This window comes from Genypterus blacodes, unplaced genomic scaffold (assembly GCF_046128005.1).
Source record: "Genypterus blacodes isolate CSIRO-AG114 ecotype Tasmania unplaced genomic scaffold, CSIRO-AGI_Gbla_v1 ptg000048l_1, whole genome shotgun sequence".
NCBI classification, from domain to species: Eukaryota; Metazoa; Chordata; class Actinopteri; order Ophidiiformes; family Ophidiidae; genus Genypterus; species Genypterus blacodes.
In genome coordinates this window covers 3689790-3711912 of record NW_027466861.1, presented here as the reverse complement: position 1 = coordinate 3711912, position 22123 = coordinate 3689790, and the positions used below count along the sequence as shown (strand labels likewise).

General features: G+C 45.9%; 2 protein-coding genes across 3 annotated transcripts in view; one reads left to right on the top strand and one right to left on the bottom strand.

Annotated features, from left to right (window-relative positions):
• ripor2 (RHO family interacting cell polarization regulator 2) overlaps window positions 1-22123 on the top strand; it is a 40527-nt gene that overhangs the window by 8094 nt on the left and 10310 nt on the right. The window contains exons 1-6 of one of the 2 annotated variants that reach the window (XM_076149778.1): window positions 1809-2096; window positions 15198-15318; window positions 18008-18163; window positions 18308-18386; window positions 18650-18673; window positions 19044-19097. In XM_076149778.1, coding sequence (XP_076005893.1) covers window positions 15224-15318; window positions 18008-18163; window positions 18308-18386; window positions 18650-18673; window positions 19044-19097 — 408 coding nt within the window. In that variant the 5' untranslated portion in view covers window positions 1809-2096; window positions 15198-15223. Of the gene's footprint in view, window positions 1-1808; window positions 2097-15197; window positions 15319-18007; window positions 18164-18307; window positions 18387-18649; window positions 18674-19043; window positions 19098-22123 lie in introns of those variants that run through there. The other variant, XM_076149777.1, reaches the window with a different exon arrangement.
• Window positions 1761-22123, bottom strand: part of csnk2b (casein kinase 2, beta polypeptide) — a 74995-nt gene continuing 54632 nt past the window's right edge. Inside the window, exon 8 of the mRNA XM_076149779.1 lies at window positions 1761-1773. The gene's annotated coding sequence lies outside the window, so the exon portion shown is untranslated. The remainder of the gene's footprint in view (window positions 1774-22123) is intronic.

Below are 22123 nucleotides of genomic sequence, written 5' to 3'. Positions count from 1 at the left end.
GACTGACAGCTGAGTGGACAAACTCATGAAGAGAGAAGCCTACAAACTTCTAATGCATCTGTAATCTCTCTCTCTCTCTCTCTCTCTCTCTCTCTCTCTCTCTCTCCCTCTCTCCGCTGCTTTATCCATCTCTTCTCTCCTGCGTCATGTTGATGTATTCAAGCTCACAACACCTTTAATATAAATCATCTAAGCTCTTTAACACCTTACTGATCTCTATCCAAAGCTCCTGCTTCTCATGGAAATATGTTGTTTTTAGGAAAATGCCATTATCATTCTCACTATTGAACACACACAGCAATGAAATTACCTTTTTTAAAAGATCCCAGTAAAAACAATGGTATCACTGAGTCATTATGAATATTCCCCTCCCACTGATACCAGACTGATGGATTAAAAGGGACGCGGCATTTGTCTGCTCCCTTTGCGGAGCTGAATTGGATTTGTATGGACACAGTGGAACATCATATCCACTAATGGAGGCCAATTACACTGGCAGAAGAGGTTCACGTCTAGTCACTTCGCATAATCCAACGTTGTCCCCCCCTGAAATGCCCTTTCCTGTGTGTGTCACGCTGTGTGCAGCTTCCAAACGCGTTGCTGTTTGTCTTTTTTTTACGGCTCCATTCAATATAAATCAATTTGCCGTCGGCTGTAAAACAATAAGCTGTAAACCCCCCGTTGTTGTGATGTGTAATCACAGGTGATCGCACCGTCATTTTCACAACCTGTCGATATTTCAGAGGCTGTTTTCACAGAGTATAACAATGACACGGCTGAATGTGTCAGGTTGGACTGTGTGTCAGTAAATCCTGGGTTTATCGACCACGTTGGGTCTAAATTTAAACCCCCAAGGCTGCAGAGGTATCAGCTCTCTCGCCTAAAAATGGCTCTGCCACCCAGACTACAAGGGCAAAGAGGGATATTAGAGAGAGTTCATACGGTGGCAGCTGTTTAAATACGGGAGAGAGAGAGTGTGAGTGTGTGTGTCGGTCACAAACTGAATGGTCACTGGTTTCTGAAGCAGAAACATGAATCAAAATACAAAGAAAGTGTTTTTATTTGATTGAAATATGGGTCGAATTCCTATTCTTTTCTACTCTTCTGCTACAGTGAGCAGGAAAGAGACTAACATGCAGAAAAAGACAAGCAATAGTTTGCTTATCTGCAGGTTAGATGACCTCGCCTGCAGTCAATGGATAGCCAGATCCTGTTAGAGGAAACAACACGACCAATAATTCACTAATTCAATGAAAGAGTGACACACTGACCTGCGCCATTACATCATACTGTGTTTACTGTTTGCAGCAACTCCCTTTAATATCTGATCACTATCATTAGAAAACATACACATCTGATATGAATGAGCCTCCAGTCAGTGTGTGTGTGTGTGTGTGTGTGTGTGTGTGTGTGTGTGTGTATGTGTGTGTGTGTGTGTCTCATTTCAAAGGGCTGTCACGTGATTTCTAGCGTCTATTCACATTCTGGTATCTGTTGTGTACATTTCCACCGTCCCTTTATCTCTTCCTGCTGTCCTGAACTCCTCTGCCTCTGCTCACTCTTCACCTCTGACTCCTGACCCCCCCACCACCACCAAGCTTATCATCACACCTCACACACACACACAGACAGAAAGAGAGAGAGTGAGAGAGACAAAAGAGAGAAGATGGGGGTACACACACGTACACACACGTCCACACATACACACACAGGAGGGAAGAGGGGGTCAAGAATGATTTGGCCACGCCCCCTCGCTCCATCCCCTCTCTCCTCATTGGCTGGCCGGTTGTTCGGGAGGAGAGTCGCAAACACAAGCTGGAATGTGCGTGAGTGATTCCCAGTGTTTGCTTTTCGCTCCGCGCCGCCGCTGCATCGACACTTTTACCAGCGGCACCAAAGCATCATCCCAGCCCGGAGAGGAGCCTCCGTGCGGGGGGAGGGAGAGGCGCACAGAGTCGCTGCTTTTTTTGCCTTCGTGCACCGCGAGCAGATCGGCGGAGAAACAACAGCTTGAACGCACTTTGTCCCGGTTTGTTACGCATGGATGGAGAGGCGCAGTGACGAGGAGGAGACACTTGAGTGAAGTTTTCGAGGAGGTGAGTTGAAACATTATCCACGGGAGCGTCTCACACACGCATACACACACTCGATCAACACAACAATCTGGACGGATGCGCGTGTGTGTGTGCGTGTGTGCGTGTGTGTGTGTGTGTGTGTGTGTGCGTGTGCGTGTGTGCGTGTGCGTGTGCGTGTGCGTGTGTGTGTGTGTGTGTGTGTGTGTGTGTGTGTGTGTGTGTGTGTGTGTGTGTGTGGAGTCAGTGGGTCAGTGGATCACAGAGTCGCGTGATTCCACCAGAGCAAATGAACTGAGCGCCGCGATAAATCCACTCAATCCCACGCAAACACTGATCAGAGCTGAGACATGTAACAGTGAGCAGGAGCGCCGAGTGATGTTAGAGCGTTACGTTTTGTTTAAAAATGATAAATAAACAGACGCGTCTTCTGGTGATTCGGCCGCTTGTTTTCATTCTGACTGGAGTTTCGGCTCGATCTAAACACCAGAGCTGCAACTTCACAGGTTTCTGTGCTTTCACCCTCAGATAGAAGATTAATCATGACTCATATCTGACCTTGACCTCTCTCTGTATTCCCTGGAAACGCGTTTATTAGCTTTGATTTGCTGAGTAGCCTCCACCTCTCTCTCTCTGTGGCTGTGGACTCGGTTGATTACACACACACACACTCCTGACACCCCTGTGAAACATGAGAGAAGTGATTTGAAAAATCCCCCTGCAGGTTTGTTTGGGGGTTCAAAGGGCTTTGGTGCTTTGTCATCCATTGTGGGCTGATACCACCCACAGTGGATCAACCAGCATAGAGCCAAGCACTAAGGGAAACTCTGTCAGAGCTTCATACCTGCTCGACCACCTTCCTCACTCCTCCTCCTCCTCCTCCCAGTGTGTCGGTTCCTTTTAACAAACAAAACTTCCTGAATATTTTGCACATCTTGTTGCCACTTGAACTGAACAGATTCCAATTTTAAAGACAATTTGTCACAAGTTACTTTCACAGACTTCCTCCCGCACGTTTAAACTTAAGGACACGTTCAGATCCCCCCTCTCTCCGGCTGCTGCTGGTGTTTTCTGAGCTAAAAGGTGTTTTTTTTTCCCTCCTGAGCTCTTTCTGTGCACCAGTGCCAGACTTTCATATGGTTAAGTGGAAGTGCTTTGCCTCCCTGCCAGCCTGTTTGGTCCACAGCTGAGCAAGTTTGATGGGGGGGAAGCTCACACAGTACTGAGGGGTCCGGGTGTGTGTGGGTCTGTTTGTGCCAAGCTGGGCAGCAGAGATGCTCGACCTGCATCAGTTCCCAGACTCCCTCACCAGCTCAGCTCCCACACACTCACAGATTCTAGACAGGCACACACACACTTTTAATTTCCATCCCTTCCTCTGCAAAGCCTCATTAAGGGAATAACGACTGTGCGGTTTGGAAGAAATTCACACGTGCTGTTTTGATTTTATTGGGTTTTCCCCCCAGTAAACATCATCATGCACCACTGTGATGATGAATTCATTCCAAAGACTCACCTGAACTCTTATCTGCCCACTTATTCAGAGGCAGCAGACCACTGAGGTTGTGTAAGTGGCAAACCGGATGGACAGGGAAGGAGGAGGAGAGTTATGACCTTCTGTTCGCTGCCGTGATGAAGATTTCACTGCTTTTAACAGCATCGACGTCACTTTCCCTCAACCCTTGACCTAACCTTTCCCAACCCTTCAGAACACCCACTCCACTCCACTCCTCCCGGTCCTCCTCCCGTGTGGTTGTGCATGTGTTGCATGCTCATACTGTACATATGTGTGTCCATCTGTGACCATATGTGCGGTGACGGGGGGGAAATGAAGGCCTTGCATTCTTACAGCAGGAGCGGCTCGCACAAGTTTTCACAGCTGACAGTTATTTCGGGTTGCAGGCTGCGGCGAAAGTCGAGTCGGGATGGAGGAAGAAACGATTTCAGTCCCAAAAGCAGATTTTTTAAAGTGATAGCGATTTTTACAAAATGTTATTGCTTGCGTCTAAACTTGGTCAGTTGGAGCATTTTGGAGGTGTTTCTCTTAGATTGGCGCTATTTTCCAGTTTTCCTTTTTGCTTTTATTCCTGAAAATCACTTTAATGATGACAGCGACTTGAAACAATAAAGTGAAAATCTCTCCAGCTGAGCTTAAAGGGGACAAACTCTAAATTTAACTCGACCCCGCAGTCTGCTGGAGTGACGGCGTCTGGGAAGCTGCTTTGATATGAACCATAACTGACAATCGAGAAGATGAAGACGTCGATGAAGCTTTGATGGTCCTCATGGGAAAGTTGTGACATTCCGCTCACAGATGTAGAAGACAGTTGCTTACACACATTATTCAAGCTTTTTACCTCCGGTGAAGGATATTAAGGAGATTTAGTGGACTGGACTGGGTGAGATAAGAGGTTTGACTCAGGCCTTATCTGCTCAGGAGATGATGGTCTGTCCTGCTCGCCTGTCCCAACATGTCTTAAACCCTAAAAGCACCATTTCCTAAAGGGGAGGAGGCGCGTCTGAGTGTTTGAGGAGGGGGGAATTCTCTGCCGTCTGGAAGGTGGGCCGCGGGCTGTGACGCTGGGGGGTTAAGTGGTATGCGGAGGGAGGAGCCAAAGGGAGAAACCGGGGAGTGGGGTGAAAGGAATGAGGAGTGGTGGAGTCGAGGTGGGAGTCGGCGTCTCCGGGGAGGGGAGACGAACGGAAGATGAGTGGAGTGTTTTCTCTCTTTCTCTCTCTCCTTCTCTCCCTCTCTCGCTCTCACTCACAAACACACACTGATGGAGGCATTGAGATGTACCATTTCCTTATTGAAATAGTTACTTAGAGCGGCTTTGTCCTCAGAGACATCAGAGGCTTGAGAGTCGGTGCTGCGGAACCGCAGTTCATGGCTCAGACTGTGTGTGTGTATGTGTGTGTGAAGTAATGATGTATGAAAAGTGATACCCGGAACAATTATGTCCTGCTAATGCTTTAATGAGGTCCGTCTGTGTGTGTATGTGTGTGTGTCGATCTCTCCCTCCTCCCTAGATACAAACTGAGAATGTGTGTAAGGGTCTTTGAACTCATCTTCACCCTTCCTCCTGTTGTTGTTTCGGAGCAAATCTAGGACTCTACGGCAGCATGGAATTCTCGCTGATGGGTGTGTGTGTGGGGGTGGGGTTGGGGTTGGGGTTGGGATGAGGGTTGTCCCATTAATCTTCCCTTCCGCCTGCGTCCATGAGGGAATGCCGGACATGCACCACATGGCACATGCCGTACAGTAGATGACACGTAGTAATGTTTCACACACTGACACACACACTCTGGGCAAAGCAGCTGGGAAGCAAAGAAGTGTGTGTTTGTGTGTGTGTGTGATGGCTTTATTAAGCGTTTTAAAGGGTCTAAGCTCATAATCTGTGTGTTTTGGTATCCGGTGAGCTCTAGTTCCTTACAGTGGCCAGCAGCTGGGAGGTCACAGTTAGGTCACGTGGTCGGTGGTTCAATGTTTGTGTCTTGGGTTGCCAGGATGAAGACGACATGCAGATTTGTTTTGGTTTAGGAGTCTCGTGTCCTCGTCCATCTCCGAGTGCGAGTGAGTGCGGTGTTGTGTTGCCTAACACATCATCATCCCAGAGGTCTTTGCAACTTTATGTCAGGCGCCCCTCCTATGACTCTGCCATCAGTTCCTCTGTTGCCTCTGTAGTCACACTTTTTGAAGTAGCGGGGAAATGTGTGTTCCCATTACCCAGCTGCCTCAGGGTGGCCGAGAACGCACAGCTGTGTGATGACGGATGAAGTAAGGCGGAGGAGAGAGAGAGAGAGAGAGAGAATGACATCGCCCCTTTGTCCCGAGGCGAGTCACTCTTCTGTTTTTAAACTGCGATGTTCCTTCGACAAAATCGGTGTGAAGGTGGCAGCCAACTAGTCTGATGTATGTGCATGTGTGTGTGTGCGGCACTGCTGAATGAAAACGAGGAGACAAAGTGTTTTCGTGCCATTTTCCTCCCCTCCACCTCATTGTGGAGCAAAGGTCAGACTAATCTGATTGGAACACTTTCCTCCTTTCTTTTTAAAATCCATTTTCTACTTCTTGCGTCTCATATCGTGAATCTCTCCTGACCTACGCGCTGTCATGTAAATAATTAACCCCCGCTAATCGCTGGAACTCTGAGGTAGTTGAAATATTTAAACAGTTTGAAGAGACGGAACGATTACCCCCAGTGTGTTTTCCATCTCCGGGAACATGTGGGAGCTTCTGTTTTCTGCACTTATGTTGTTGTGAACATTATGTTAATGACTTAGTGAAGCTGCAGGAGGTTACAACAGAGATCCAGCCCGACTTCTGTCTGTAAATGACACCGGTGGCGTTCAGTGCATTACTGCTGAGGGAGACGGTGCACTTATGACTGCACTGCAACACAAATACAAGCAGAAAGCATCAAGGAGGAAAACGTAGGCGATGTCATTTATAATTTTCCATTTGAATCTTTCTGCACTAGGTATGAGCCATAACATCACAAACCCACAACTTCATTGGAAGTATTGAATAATGATAACACGTGAAACACACATGTCTGGCTGGTTCCCATGGAGACTTTAGGAGATGTAGAACTCTCCGGGTTGACATGATCACTGTATCCACTATCGCTGAGAACAATGTCATCTTTTCCTGCTAACAATAACAAATGGAGCCAAAATAACCCGCCGTAATCCTGTTTGGATGGCGGCGGCATTCCAGAGCTGCATACATCGGTGCTCGTCCACCGCCAGGATCGAAGACGCCGATCCTTTACGAACAACCGTCGAAGCTTCCAAAGGCATTCCTAGAAGAAGCACACAACGCGGTGGAATGTATGTTGAGCGAGAAGGTCAAGTCTTCCTGGAATGTGGAGACCTTTCACTCATAGGCGATGCAAGTCAAAGATAAAGACTTGAAATTGTGAAACTGATGATGTCATTTCCCTCAGTATGACTCAATCGCACATGTGAGGAAGTAACGACAGATCTGGGGAAATTTGGATAGATATATAGGCTTTATTTACATCTTTTAGAATCTAATTTATGTCACAAAGTAGGGCATTGTTTGACTCTTGTCTATTTCTCACAAACAAGAAAGAAATCATGTGATGGATATATGATTCCTACATCTGATATGAAAGTATTAAATACAAATCTGGCTTTGTATTGACAACAAAACAAAATCAGACTGTTGAGCTTCAGATTTTGAATAGAACTGCTCTGTTTATTTCAATTTGAGAGAGAGAGAGAGACTGTGTGTGTGTGTGTGTCAGCTTTATGCTCTCGTCTCTCCCCCTGCTGCCATTTTCTCCTGCACTTTCACATAATCTACAGTACAAATAATCATAATCTCTGAGGTCATTCATCTGGATTGGTGGCTGTGTTATTGGCGCGGCTCTTGTGTGCTAATGAGCGATTTAAACGCTGGCTCTCGCCCCTGAAATGTCACCGCCAGCTGCCCGAGTGCGTCTCGAGTCCGGTCACGCCTCACTTAATCTGGTCATCTGTACGTTTAAATGCCACGTCGGTGCCTGGCTTTTTCCCAGCATGCACCAGCACGTGTCTGAGCTATAATGGGAACCAAACGACTCATCATTGCAACTCCACCGAGATGTTAGGGGTGAAATCTGAACACATTCAGACACACCGATCAGTAAAGACCAGTAGATCCCTGTGACCCTTAGGGGAACGTTGCCAGGTTTAAGCGAAAACAAGCTTTGGTTATTACTAATATAAATGACTTAAAGGATAACCGCTACCGAGTGTGTCGGCTCACACACACTCAGAATATCACCTACCAGGGCTGTTTGAGGTGACGGTGGAATGAAAGACGATCGGATCAGGTTAATGGTGTGTGTGTGTGTGTGTGTGTGTGTGTGTGTGTGTGTGTGTGTGTGTGTGTGTGTGTGTGTGTGTGTGTGTGTGTGTGTGTGTGTGTGTGTGTGTGTGTGTGTGTGTGTGTGTGTGTGTGTGTGTGTGTGTGTGTGTGTGTGTGTGTGTGTGTGTGTGTGTGTGTGTGTGTGTGAGATTTTTATGTTTGAAAGTTGAGACGGGTCCCAAATGTTGCCAACTATCTTCACATACGTAGAGACGGTTTGTCCTCCGTTCAAGTGAATCGGTCTTCACCTGATTCCACTCACGGTCCCTTAATGCTATTTAACTTTAATGTTGACCTTCGGTTGTCTTCAGGTGAGGCGTCTCATTATGTGTCAGGAGGTCGGGAAGCTCCTTTCTGTTTGGATTACTAATGGGCCGTGAGGTTCAACCAAGTTGTACTATAAAACTGAAATAATGCTGGAAACCTTCAGATCTGTTATTTTAGAGACGGTATGTGAATGGATTTTGTTCATTTTGGACCATTTGATTGATCTTCCGGAGCACTATTTGGCATGCCTTTATGGTTTCCTTTCAATAATATTTAATAAGTATCTGTAAGTGCTCCAGAGGGCTTCAGCTGCTGTGTTTCCTCTTTTCAAGTTTTATGATTCTCAGACTGAAGTGCCTGAGGTTGTGGTTCAATATTTCAGGTATTCAAAGCTGCTCATGCCGCTGAGCACGACTGTGTGTGGAGCAGCGACATTCAATCCATGATCCACACACACACACATTGTAAATTTGGATGGAGAAATGATGCGGCTTGTTTGTCTGATGCAGTATCAGTCAGAGTTTAAGCTTTAACATTGGACACGTTACAGTGATCCTTTGTGTTAATTCACCTGCTCAGGGTCACAGAGGGCGACTTGTGAAACGTGTCATCATTTACTTTTGTCTTTTTTTGTTGGTTTTGTCAATGCACACAGGACTGTTCCACCGACACTCAGCGGGACAATTGTAAAAAGGGGCTTTGTTCAGATCAGTGACGGTGACTGTTTCCAAAGCTATTCTCTCCACCTGAAGTGTCGTCACCTCATACCAGTGTCACGCTGGATGTGTTGAAACCTCTCGAAAGTTCATTGTTTGGTGGGATTCCTGGAAGCACGAGCTTGTAACTCCTGGTCTGGAGTCGGGGTGTATGTGTGTTATTCATCATCCTATAGGTGACAGCTTAGCCCAGGCTGCGGTCGATTGATCTAGACTCTCAGGTTCAAAGCTTCTGGTGGATTCCTGGCAGTAACCCAGTCATGTTATTTACAACCCCACCCCCACCAGCCCCATCTGTGTGTGTGTGTGTGTGTGGAGGGGGGTCATGAAGATGAGGAGAAAATCCTTTTTTAATGTAATCTGTGTTGCTTGTGTGTATTTCTCATCTGGAATCGTATAAATAATTGAACATAAACTCTTCATGAAAAGGCACAAGGACATCAAACTTGCTCCCCATGTTTGATGCCCTTGAGTTTCTCCAGCAGAGAGCCGAGCCGAGTCGATCCTTGTTTTTGTTTAAAGGCTTTTCAGAGCCACTTCACTTGCTCATCTCCACGTCTCTCCTGCTCCCGCTGTACTCCTCGCCGCCTCTTAGCACCATTGTGAAACCTCTTAGTGAAGATGAATGGCTGCATTTTCCTCAGCTGAGCTTGCTAACCAAAGTGAAGAGCTTCATTTTTAACAGTAAACTGGAGAGAAATGGCAAATTCCCTTTGTTCTAATACTAAATTAACATCGCCCTCTCCTTGTGTATCATATTAGCATATTGAATTCCCTTAAGGGGGTGAATAAAGTGCCTCTCTGTCTCTATCTCTTTATATCCAGATGTCTTACATGGCTGCAGTTGTGATAAGTGAGTTACCAAACCTGGCATGATTTTAGTTTTAAACCAGTTCTTGCCAAGTCAGTAAACAGTTTAGCGAGGGAGATTTTCAAAGTACATTTTTAATTTGTTATTGATTAAATTTCATGTTGTATAGTTGAAACCTTTGCAATGTTTTAATCTGCAAGAACACCTCTGCTCTCCCGCTGTGCACACTGAATGAAACGGGTAGTTTTCCGTAGCTGCCTCTTTAAGATGTCCTCCTCGCTCTGTTCTGATTGGCCAACAGCGTTCGGTGCAGTCCAGGACTTACTGGTTTGTCTTAGTGGTTGCATTTCTTTCAACGTCAACCTTAAGTTGCGCAGCTTTGGCACTTCACTACATTAGACAATAGAAATGAGGGAAATGGCGGCTACCGGCCAGCTTCAGCCGCAGTTTGAATCCATTCACACCAGCGTGTACTCGAGCTGAAGTGGGAGAAGTGAACAGCTTGTCAGGCACATGCTTGCAACCTGCAGGGTGTGTTGGAGCGTGTAACTGCATCTCAGTCACATATATACAATGTCATCACTATCATTCCACTGTGTATCACTGCGGTTTGCTCTGGTTGAGGTTCAACAGAAGCCTGAGTTTGTGTTTTGGGCATCTGTTGCACTCTCCCCTCTTTTCTCTTCTCCATTTCTGTAATTCTCTGCTTCCTGATGCGTAAAGTCAAAGATGCACGCCACCAGATTAACCTGTTGATTCTTAAAATGAAGTTACAGCCGGCTGTTTATGTCAGAGCGGCATCTGTAATTGATCTGTTTATGAATTTTTCCAAATGAAGGGTTGGTTCTTTAAAAGCCTGGCACAGTAGCACGAGGGCGTGTGTCCTACTTCTTGGCGGTTGGCTCATAACCGTTGTTTTACGTAACACTCTTCATCCCATTTGTCTGCTGTTGCCATGGCGAGGCTAATTTATACAGGCATTAAGAATTAGGCTCCTGTTGTTAACAAGCACCGTGGGCTGACACACATATACACACACACACACACACACACACATAGACAAACTAAAATCTCCACACACTCACAGGATTATTAAAGGGTTTACAGTGTGTGTGCAGCTGTTGTGTCAAAGAGGAAAATGAAGTGGGCAGAGAGGAGAAGTGTTACATGAGCAAATCGGTACAGATTTGTTTTTTTTTACAGAATTTACAAAATATTATGGCAAGGGAAATAATAAATCAATCGGGTTGACAACAGTAAATGAATTGACAACAAATGTAATTATTGATTATTGACTTTATTGGGTAAAACACAGTGGTTCCATCTTCTGTCTGTTTCATATCACTGTGAACTGAATCTCTTTGGGTTTATCGACTTCTGGTCAAACTAAATTAATAGTCAATAGATTCATTTGAATAATCAGTGGCTGCAGCCATAATAACAAACATGATGGAGATATTAATTGCAACCTATTCCCCTTTGATCAAATTTGTCTGAAGCTCATCTGGGATGCAAGTGGAGTGAGAGTGAAATGAGGGGAAGGAGAATGAAAGACGTCAGTGAGTCATGATGTCATCCGGGGAGACGATGTGTGTCGACCTCAGCGGGAGAATTGCTTGGGAAAAATCCACTAATAATAATTGTGTCACTTCCATGCGAGACGTCAGAAACATGAAAGGAGGGTGTGAGACACAAAACCGCTCTCGTCTTGTTTTTGATGCCCTGGTTTTTCAGAACGCTCCATTCAGTCACTTATCTAGATCACACACACACACTCACACACCGTCTGTGGTCAAACTAATGGATTAATGCCCCCCCACCTTGGTGAGGAGATAGAAAATTGATATTACATCAGGTGTCTCCTTCACTCACCCCCTCCCCGCCCCTTCCTCCCCCCTTCCACTAACCTGTGTGTATTTGTGTGCTCCTTACATGTCTGTGTGTGTGTGTATCGTTCTTCCTGTCTCGCCAAGCTGCAGCTCAGAATACTGATCAATCTAATGTCCACAAAAACACACACACACACACACAAACGGGGAAGGACATTTAAGGCTATTAAGAGTGTGAGAGCCAGAGAGAAAGCTGCTGAATGGACTGACTGGCAGCTGAATTCAAGGCGGTTAAAAGCCTGGAAGCTCAGCAGAACACTGCCAGTGGGCTTTGTTACTCGCGTTCTGAAAGGCTCTTTAGACGAGATGAGCGATGACACTAAGAGGTGCAGAGAAAAGAGAAAGGTTTTTATGATTCAGTGCTGGAAAAAAGTGAGTGCGTGTGTGTGTGTGTGTGTGTGTGTGTGTGCGTATTCAGCAAGACAACAGCTGTTTGTGCCTCCTTACGTGGGAAATGCTGATCAGTTGCCTGGTTTGTTGTGACGAGCCGAGTGTGGAAAGTTCTCTGACAATGGGACTCGGAAGTGAGTGACAAATATGGACTGGAGCACAACACACACACAGCAAGGAAAACAAGATTTATGTAGTTTTATGTTAATCGCATGACTGATTAAGGGGATGAAGCTCAACTGAAAAGAATTGACACCTCGACAATATCATTCTAAAGATTTGATGCTATGTTATTGTCACTTTTTCACTTTTTAAGGAGATTATCGTTTCATAACAGCCACATTTATGCAGTAGTGGGTGGAGTCGTCCAGATCTTCTCACTCATCTGCTCGACTTAATGTCTTGGCTCTTAATCACGGGCAGTTCTAACTGTTTGTACACTTTGGATGCAAACTCCAGACCTCAAACATCGCCCGTTCTCACGTTCTGTCTTTGCGTGTCTCTACCCGCTCATCCTTCATCATTTCGCGTCACCTGAGTCGCAAGGAAGTCATGGAGGAAATGGCTGAAGCGCTGGGAACAGTGTCCAGCCTGTTCTGTTATTACCCAGAGAGCATTAGGTAACATAATGTACCATAATTTGCCACCCACTCTTCTTCTTTTAGAGGAGTGAGTCAGAAAGTCAGAGAAATGAGCACAGCCAGGAAGGAAAAACATGCTGCTCAACACCAGAATGGACCCGAATGCTCCAGGATAGTGAAGCAGAATCATTCAATCTTTTACGATACGTGATTATACGACACACTGCTCTGATTGATCACTGCCTGCATTCTTCAGTCAATTATGTTTGCAATAATGACTTCTGGACTTGACGAATTTGACAGATCTTGACCTGTCTCGCCAAGCTGCTAATACAATTATGTATTAGTAAATTATCGCACAATTGTGGAGTAAACACAGATCATATGATACAGCCGACAATCGTTTGATATATAAACCACTGCTAATAAGTCAGTAGAACCAAATCATCTGACCAATAAGACCAAACTATTCCTGTCCAGAACATGTGACCACACCAACGGCCCTGCTGATTAATTTACTGAGTCACAGCCGACAGCCCGAGTCCCCGCAGTTCCACTGAGCTTCTATAAATAGTCTGACCAGTATCAGTCTTCCTGGCCCATTGTCTCTCCTGACACGAGGCCAGGCTCTAGTCTTTCTCTCAGGGCCTTGTGTCGTGTCTTCGTGTGGTCCCTTGGCTGTCACAGGTATCCCCCTCCCTCCTGGCCCCCGGGGCCACAACGGAGGGGATCCAGTTGCTGTTTCAGCATGGTGAAACGCTGCAGACTCCCCTGGGAGTCAACGGAGGGAGGTGGTCGGTGTCTGGGTGCGTGTGCGTGTGTGCACATTTGTTTGATGACATGAGCCTTGGCCTGCCCTGCCCCCCTCCCAGAGGTACAGACAGAAAGATGGATGATGCAGACAGATGCAAACACGGGGCCCCATAGACCAAATGAAACATACACACACACACACACACACACACACACACACACACACACACACACACAAACCCAAACCCCTCTGTGCTTTACTTGTCGCTACTGTTTCCAAAGTTGTTTAACTGGTAACATTGGGAGTCGGATTATCTCATTTGTGTGAGGAAGGGAAGAGAGGAAGACTGTGGTTGCACACACACACACACACACACACACACACACACACACACACACACACACACACTCATCTGCTTGTTATTCAGATTAATTAGACTTGACATCTCTCTCTGTCCTCTCCAGGCAGTTTGTGTTCACATCCACTTCCCCCTTTATCCTCATTTAAGTGCTACAGATTAATAAGACACTTTCCTATTTTAATACAGTCCGTATGTTGGTTCTGCTCTTATTCTGTGGTTGTCTCCTCCTGTGTGTAATGTAAACACCATCATTAGTTGCAGATTGGTAAAAAAATCAACATTGGTGTCCATAGATGATGTCATTGTTTATTAATCTAATCAAGCATGTAGACGATCGATTGTCTTGGTATCAGCAGCCTGCACAACCTTGCATGAGTCACGTGTAATTGGGAAACAACAGTCCTATTAAATCTATGTTTTTTTTGTTGTACTCTATATTTTTGCCTTTATCTCATACACACACATCTCTCCTAGTTTGTAGTATTGGTAGTTACACAGGTTTTGATCTGGATCAGTCATACTAGTTCTTCAGGATCATTCCAGTTTGGCATCTTGTCAGTTTGTTATTATTCGTTATTGGAGGATCTGGGTTCCAACCTCCTGAAGTGCCCTTGAGCAACATACTGCTGATCTGCTGCTGACACTTTGATCTCTGTGGAGGAGGTTTGACGATCACAGCTACAAAATGAATGAAAGATCTGTGGAGAATCCCTGTTAAAACTGTTTTTTATGAATTCTCACTGGATCCCTGTGGAGCTGTAACACTCCCATATAATTATCTGCCATCTATTTTCAGTTTTCTCCAATACCCAAATGAGTCATGTTGCTTTCTTAAAAAGCCTAAAAAGATTGAAATGTGACAAGGTTGTGCTGTTAAATATAGACCCGGGCGACGAAACATGTCTCAACTATAGGTGAGGCTGATTAGATAACTGGGCTGCAGAATGGCCTAGATTGGTTTTCCTGGAATTTGTAACTCTCACAATTAGATTAGTGAGGCGAACACGGCCGTTTACACTGAGCGGTGATCAAATCATGGGACTCCGTAGTGACTCCTGCATGTGCCACATCTGCCGCTTTGTCAGCTCGCCTCTAAAACTCATGAGATTCGTACTCCAGGGAGGAAATAGGCACAAAATACACAACACATGATAGAACGTGACCCTTTGTGTTTGGTGACAACTGCCTGAGGAAGGAAAAGGCAGAGTGGGAAGGTGACATATTGGCCAGAGGAGTCGAAACATGTCAGTACAGGATCTGAATGCTGCTCGTCCACATCGCACATGGCGAGCAACACCAGCCTACCAACAACAAGCTACTTTGTGTCTGATTGCACAATGCTCACCGCGCACCTTTTCCTCTGTCTTTAAGCTTTGGCATTAGCTGGGGTTTTGTTGCGCTGTCAACCAAGTCCACCAATGTTTGCCCTCACGTTAGTTGCGAGACATAACGAAGCCGTGTCTCTGTTCGTCCCTCAGGAGTGTCGTCCCGTGTCCCGGAGATCATGGCGGCTGGCACCCACTCCCCCGGAGGGCCCAACGGCATAATCCGGAGTCAGTCGTTCGCCGGCTTCAGCACGCTGCAGGAAAGACGCTCACGGTAAGCAGACTAGTGTGAGTGGAGGAAGATTGTCAGTAGGGACCTTGACTTTAAAAATCAATTTTCCTGAATCAATGATGAGATGAATGTACTTTCAAATGTTATTGTTTCAAAACCAATCGTCTTTAGACAATGAAAGATCAATTTTCAACTATGTCATTGTCAAACAAACCTTATCTAATAGATCATTAACAGTCAATCGATAAATTATGATGATCCGCTCCTCGTTTTGTGTTATCGACGTACCTGAGGGAGATTTTTAATGTAGACAGCCGAGACTTGCTGATGAAACTTTCACTCCATGAATCACCGTCGTGTATTGATCTCATTCATTACCGATAATTGTAATTGCGTCGTGTCTTTCACAGCCGCAGGTCTCAAGCTCATAATGCAGTTTGATGCATTCTGCCGGACATTTGCCTGTAACGTTGCAGCTTTGTCATCTACAAAGTCATGGAAGCTGCCTGGTTGTCTAGTTGCATCTACAGCTTGTGTAATCTCGCTGAATACGCTTCTTCAAAACATTCGTCCAAGCGTATTTTCCTTCAAGCTTGTTCCATTTTTGTCAATTAGCAGATCCTGTATATAAAAGGAAAGGAGAGAAAGGCCTGTAAGCCCAGAGGAAGGCATCTATTCTTAGACGAAAGCAGTAACTCACCACTTGGAAGAACGGTGAATTTTTGGCCCACAGTAAATCTGTCCGTCACACACACCCACACACACACACACCTCCTCATGCCCGAGACAAACTAAGCTGACATCAACACGAGGACCCATATAAATAAGTGATATGAGGCTTTATGTGTTTGTCAGTCTAAGAGGAATTTACTGCTTTTTGGATCTGAATTCAACCTTCATGGCCTTTCAAACTCTTCAGTGGCGCCATAGCAACGCTCAGGCCCTGTAAGACGAGAGATTTAAATTCACACGCGTTACATAACTGCACTCCCAATGCTCCAGTAATTATTTCATAGCCAAAAGTTGGTTGGGAGAAGTTGTGAGCTCAGTCTTTGTAGTTTTCCTCCATCTTTGACTGACGTGGACGACTCTCGCTCCGTTTTCAGCAAACAAACCCCACTATTACATCTTCGACATATAACTCTTACCGTCTTAGCCTCTCGTTGTCGCCGCCTGTGCCTGGGCTCGCTGCAGAGGCTCCGGTCCTGCTGAGAGAACCTATTTGAAGACACTGCTCTCCTCCCGTGGCAAAAGGGGTAATTGGTTGTAATGACGCGTCTGTGTGGGCGAGTGACAAGTTACCGTTACTGATAATGAAGTGTGTGTGTGTGTGTGTGTGTGTGTGTGTGTGTGTGTGTGTGTGTGTGTGTGTGTGTGTGTGTGTGTGTGTGTGTGTGTGTGTGTGTGTGTGTGTGTGTGTGTGTGTGTGTGTGTGTGTGTGTGTGTGTGTGTGTGTGTGTGTGTGCGACATGGCTGCATATTAATCTGTGAATGCATGCAAGAGGGAATCAGCAAGCAAAAGTCAGTGTGTCGTCACATGAACGGGTCCGTTTGTGCGTATGTACATGTATGTGGTCGTACATGTATGTGGTCATGTGTGTCCCAGTCTCCATTGTAACTCCACAGCTTGCGTGACCCCCAAAGGCTACGCTGCATTCTCATTCACGCCGGCGCTGCCCTAGATTTGTGGCAGCTTGCCCTAAGATGCACCGCGCTCCCTGGCATGCAGCTCCATGCGGCGTGTTCCAACATGTCGAGAGCTGGAATTGGATTGCCGCTGTGCGTCTGACGTGCCTGTTGTTGCTGTTTCATTAAATCTACAGAAAGGTTGTTTTGTCATCTGAATCTGTAATTGTTTTAAATGCAGCAGGGAAAATCGGCATCTTTCTGTCTTTAGATGACGAAGATGTTAAAAATCAAGCCCCAGGATAAAAGATGGCTTCTGTAGATGAGTTTGATGCCCAAGATGAAGAGCTCTGAACTGCTTTTTACACCCCTGATCAACTCTTGTAATGAAGGGGATGGCCCTGGCGTGTAATCCACATTTGTTGGCTCCTCCTTGTGTTAGTCGCATTGTTTGTCAAACCAGTGAAATGACTGCAGAGGAGAGAGTGCACTTGAATGTCACTGATTGCCTCAGTGTGTATGTGTATGTATGTGTGTGTCTTCCCTCTGGCAGAAGATTAATGGCAGGAGCCTTTTACAGACCAAACGCAGATAGTGGGAGTGGGAAGCGTGTGTGTGTGGGTGTGGGTGTGTGTTTGTGTGTGTTTGCACTACAGTGATTGATGCAATTCGCTCTTTAAGCTGTGAGTTTGCATGTGTGACCAGTTTTCGCTGAGGGTATTTGAATGATATGTAGGTTACATGTGTCAGCCTTGTGTAACACACACACACGTGCTGAGGCTGACCCAAGGGCACGTTAAGGAGGCTACAGGACCGTGGGATGGATATTTGCATATTTACAAGAAGTTACAGCATCTAGTTTTGGAATGTTGCTCCAACTGTGGAGGAAACAAAACCAACGTCAATCTCTTCCTGCTGCTGCCTCACCAGTGATGCAATCCAGCCAGAAGTTGAAAAGACAAAAATGTGAAAGTTTGCCCTCGAGTGCTCTGAATCACTGCGTTTGTGCCTTTCTATCGTGAAAGTTCCACTTGGTTAAACTGGAGCCTGTAGTGGTCCCTACTGCTGTTCTCACTGAAGTGTGTGTGTGTGTGTGTGTGTGTAGGTGTAACTCTTTCATGGGGAACGCAGCGGTGCAGAAGAAGCCCCAGTCCAAGCCCAAGAAGACCCACACGTCCGGCCACAAGGGCGGCAGCAGCTCCCGGGAACCACAACCCAAGAGACTGGAGGAGGTTTACACTGCGCTCAAGCAAGGCCTGGAGTGAGTAACACCAGCAGTGTGTGTGTATGTGTGTGTGTGTGTGTGTGTGTGTGTGTACATGTGCGTGTGTTTGATTAAAGCTTCATCTCAGCTTGGTCCAAAACGGTCCAAACACAAACCATCTCCATCTCTGTTTTCCTTTAGTGAGTATCTGGAGGTCCATCAAACGGAGCTGGACAAACTCATGTCTCTGATGAAGGACATGAAGAGGAACTCTCGCCTGGTAAGAAGCGACGCCAAGAAGTCGTCTGAGCTGTGATACAATTTTGACGTCTCTCTTCTGTTTTACTGACATTTCCTGCCGATACATCAGGTTTAGTGTTTGGAATTCACAGATGGCACCTGCGTCTTAAAAGCTGTTTCAGAAGATTCTTTATTTGATGGCAGACAAATACAATCTGCTCTGCATTAATGAAGTCAACCTCTGCCGTGTTGTCGTTCTCTAATAACAGTATTTTTTGTGTGTGTGTGTTCTTTTCCATCCAGGGAGTGCTGTACGATCTCGACAAGGTAAGTTGACGGAGAGGAGGGTTTGTTGTAATAACGGCGCTCTACTTTTGATGCCATCTTGAGGGAATCTTTTGATGTAGGAAAGAAGCGAAGGGAGGAGGAAAGAGGGTTTGACGTAAGAGAGGGGAGGGAGGACAGAGTGGAGGTGTGTGGGAGTGATGGAGGAAAGAGGGATGAAAGAGGGAGCAAATGTATGACGGGTCAGGAGGGAGATCAAGCAAATGCATTCAAGGAAAATAGGACGAGCAGATAAGAAACAGAAATGATTTGAATCTGTACATTTAATGATTGAAATATGAGTTTGTTGATTAGAAATATGCTTTATATTCCAGCTGAATTAAAAGTGTCTTCTTTCTTTGACCTTCTGCAGCAAATCAAAACCATTGAGAGATACATGAGACGTCTGGAGTTTCACATGAGCAAGGTAAGCTGGAGGTTTCTCAGTTCATCGTTTCTGTGCTTCACCTTTGAGAGCAGTCGCTCTGGGTCAGGCTGTGGTTTCCAGATGTTCCCTTATTTCACCTTCATAAGGCGACGCCTTCTCTGTTGGGAGCGTGTTGTGTGTGTGTGTGCTGTTGGATGGTTGAACCAGAAACCTTTTTTTCCCTTTGTTGTCTCCTCCTCTGTTGCCATTTGGGGACACAAATCCCAAACCCGACTGAAGTCTGGGTGACTTTACCTCCTCCTGTCCCCTTTGTAGTGTTGTAATGGTCCGCCTCGCTGTGCGTCAAATCAGATGTGACGGCAGGCAATCAGAACACACGTGTCCAAACAACAGCGCTGTTCTAAAGGTAACCATGGTTACCTGAAGACGAAGCCTTTTAAAGGCCTGAAGAGCTCCTAGGGGCCGTGTATTGGTTGGCATTATCCTTGTGTACAAACATGTACACGCCGACAGGCAATAAACAGACAAACCTCGGGAAGAAAAGGGACAGTCAGCGGCCCGTGGCCTGCGTGTGGGCAACAGCAGATGTAGGTCGCGGGCGGAGATGGAAGGCTCTGAGCGGGAAGAGACTTGAGAGGCCTTGAAGACGAGGAGGAGGAGGAGGAGTAGGGAGACAGAACAGAGAGGAAATGAGGTCTGGAGAGAATCATGTGAGAGCAGGTGAGATTGTCTGGAACACTTTGACAACAAAGGCCAAACGGAGGCAGATTGGTTCCGCGCTGAGGGCGGCGGTTAAACAAACACACACAAAGCGTTTGCTATCCCGCGTCCGCACTGTTCTCAAAACAGAACAAATCCTCTGTTCAAAGAGTCGCAGAAATTCATTAGAGTGATTGATTTCATTTCCAAAACAGGCAAAGGGAAAAGCCTGGAAAGTCAAATCCAGCAGACGTGTGTTATATACACACACTGCGTGACTAAACCTTTGTCTGTCTGTGTGCATCCAGTAAATCTCACCGTGTTGGCTAAATACTAAGTGGAGTATCGGAATCTATTATTTTTAAAGTCTAGGCCGAGCGTGAAAGAGTCGTGATGTATTATTTTAAAGTAAAGTTAGGGTGTTTTAATTACAACTGAAGCCAAAGGTTCAACACAGGCAGAGGATATACGTTATTGATTGATGGATCAGACAAATGCCAAGACAAACCAGCCCAGAATGCCCTCTGATTGTCATTGTGCAGAACAACACACACACACACACCCAGGTCCATTTTGCCTTCTGCAGGATCAGCACCTTACCCATCAAGTGAGATCAATTATAGCGTCCAGCTAAAATAATCGTCCGACCACACAGGCAAGGTTGTCGGAAAATTACCCCCCCAACACACACACACACACACACACACACACACACACACCTCCTCTATTATTTACCTCCAGACAGACAAGAGTGTAAACGTGAATTAGAACACAGTAACACGTTTGCTGTTTATGTCTTGTGTGTGTATGTGTGTGTGTTTGTGTCATTACACGCCTTGCTGCACGCTAATTCTGGCCAGGGCGCGTGTCCAGGAAGTATGGCAGTGAAACAAAACAGGAAGTACAGGAGAGGAGACAGGTGGTGCTGATGGGACTGAGGAGGGGGAGGAGAGGGAGCCTTCATCACCTTCTCATTTGTAGATTTGGCTCCTGGGCCAGAGCGATGAGCACTTCAGATATGAAAGATGAGGCCTTGATATGGGGACGCAGGATGTTACAGATAATAATAATAATATTAAAAGGTTGGGATGGGATATAGGCGTTACTAATGTAGAAAGTGGTGCCATCATTCCTCATTATATTCACATTTTGCTGTCATTCTCACACACACACACACACACACACATCACAAACCTATATAATCATACAGTATGAAGATAACAGGAAAGCAGATCACTACACCTCACGTTAATCAGCAACTACCAGAGGACTCAGCACTTACAGTAAGTGAGTGTGTGTGTGTGTGTGTACAGGCCTGGGCGTGCCTCTTTGTATGGGACAGCTGCAGTTAAGGGATGACTTAGCAGCCATCCGTCAGCAAGTCTTAAGTGTGTATGTGTGTGTGTGTGTTTGTGAGTCACATCAGGTCGCTCTTTTGTTCCTCTTTGTGATGCTGGTTGCCTGCAGATGTCCAAGGCGTAATTGGCACACGTGTGATGGAAGCAGGTGGCACAATGTAACGTCCATGATGTCCTGCATGGATCAGGGTCTGTGGGATGTGTAAACGGCTATATCTGTGTGTGTGTTTGAGTGTGTGTTGGCCACTGGTGTCAGCAGGGCATCATTAAAGAGACGAGTGACAGAGATTGAAGGTGAGAAGTGAGACTACCAGGCGCCTGTTTGTCCCCTGAGAAAGTGTGTGTGTGTGTGTGTGTGTGTGTGCGTGTGCGTGTGCGCCAAATTCAGTCCAAAACGAGTGGGAATATTTGCATGTCATTATTTTAATATGGGGCTTTTTGCCTTCCCCCTTGAATGCTAATCTTGCCACACACACACGCGCCCACATTTCCCCAGAGAGGGGCTTGTGTGTGTGATGTGGCCCGCCTGTTTTAATCTCCTTATAATCACCCTGCCCCTAGTAGAAAATATGTGTGTGTCCCGTTATCCTACAATCCAGGATAATGGTTGCATCCTAAGAAGATTCTCTGCTCATATCCCAAATCCTACAGTTTAAAATTAAATATACAGTAGATATGGAAGCAATCCTTTAAAAGTACCAGTGATTATCTGTAAAAACCCACATTTACCACAGAGCCAAACCTCTAAACACACATTCACACTATTAAAGAGCAGCTCAAGGTGACATACAGCACAAAACACAGGCAGAAACTAAACACTCAAACTATAGTCTTCTCCCCCTGACTGTAATTAATTCCATAACAAAGCTTTTCCCATAATCCCTCACTCTGGTTTGAAGCCGTGCTGCGTTTGTGGTCCCACTGAGATGTAATTAATATGTGGATTTGGTGTCCAGAAGAGTTCATATAGAGAACAACCACTCAGGTCCTCCAGTTCAGTTTGGTGAA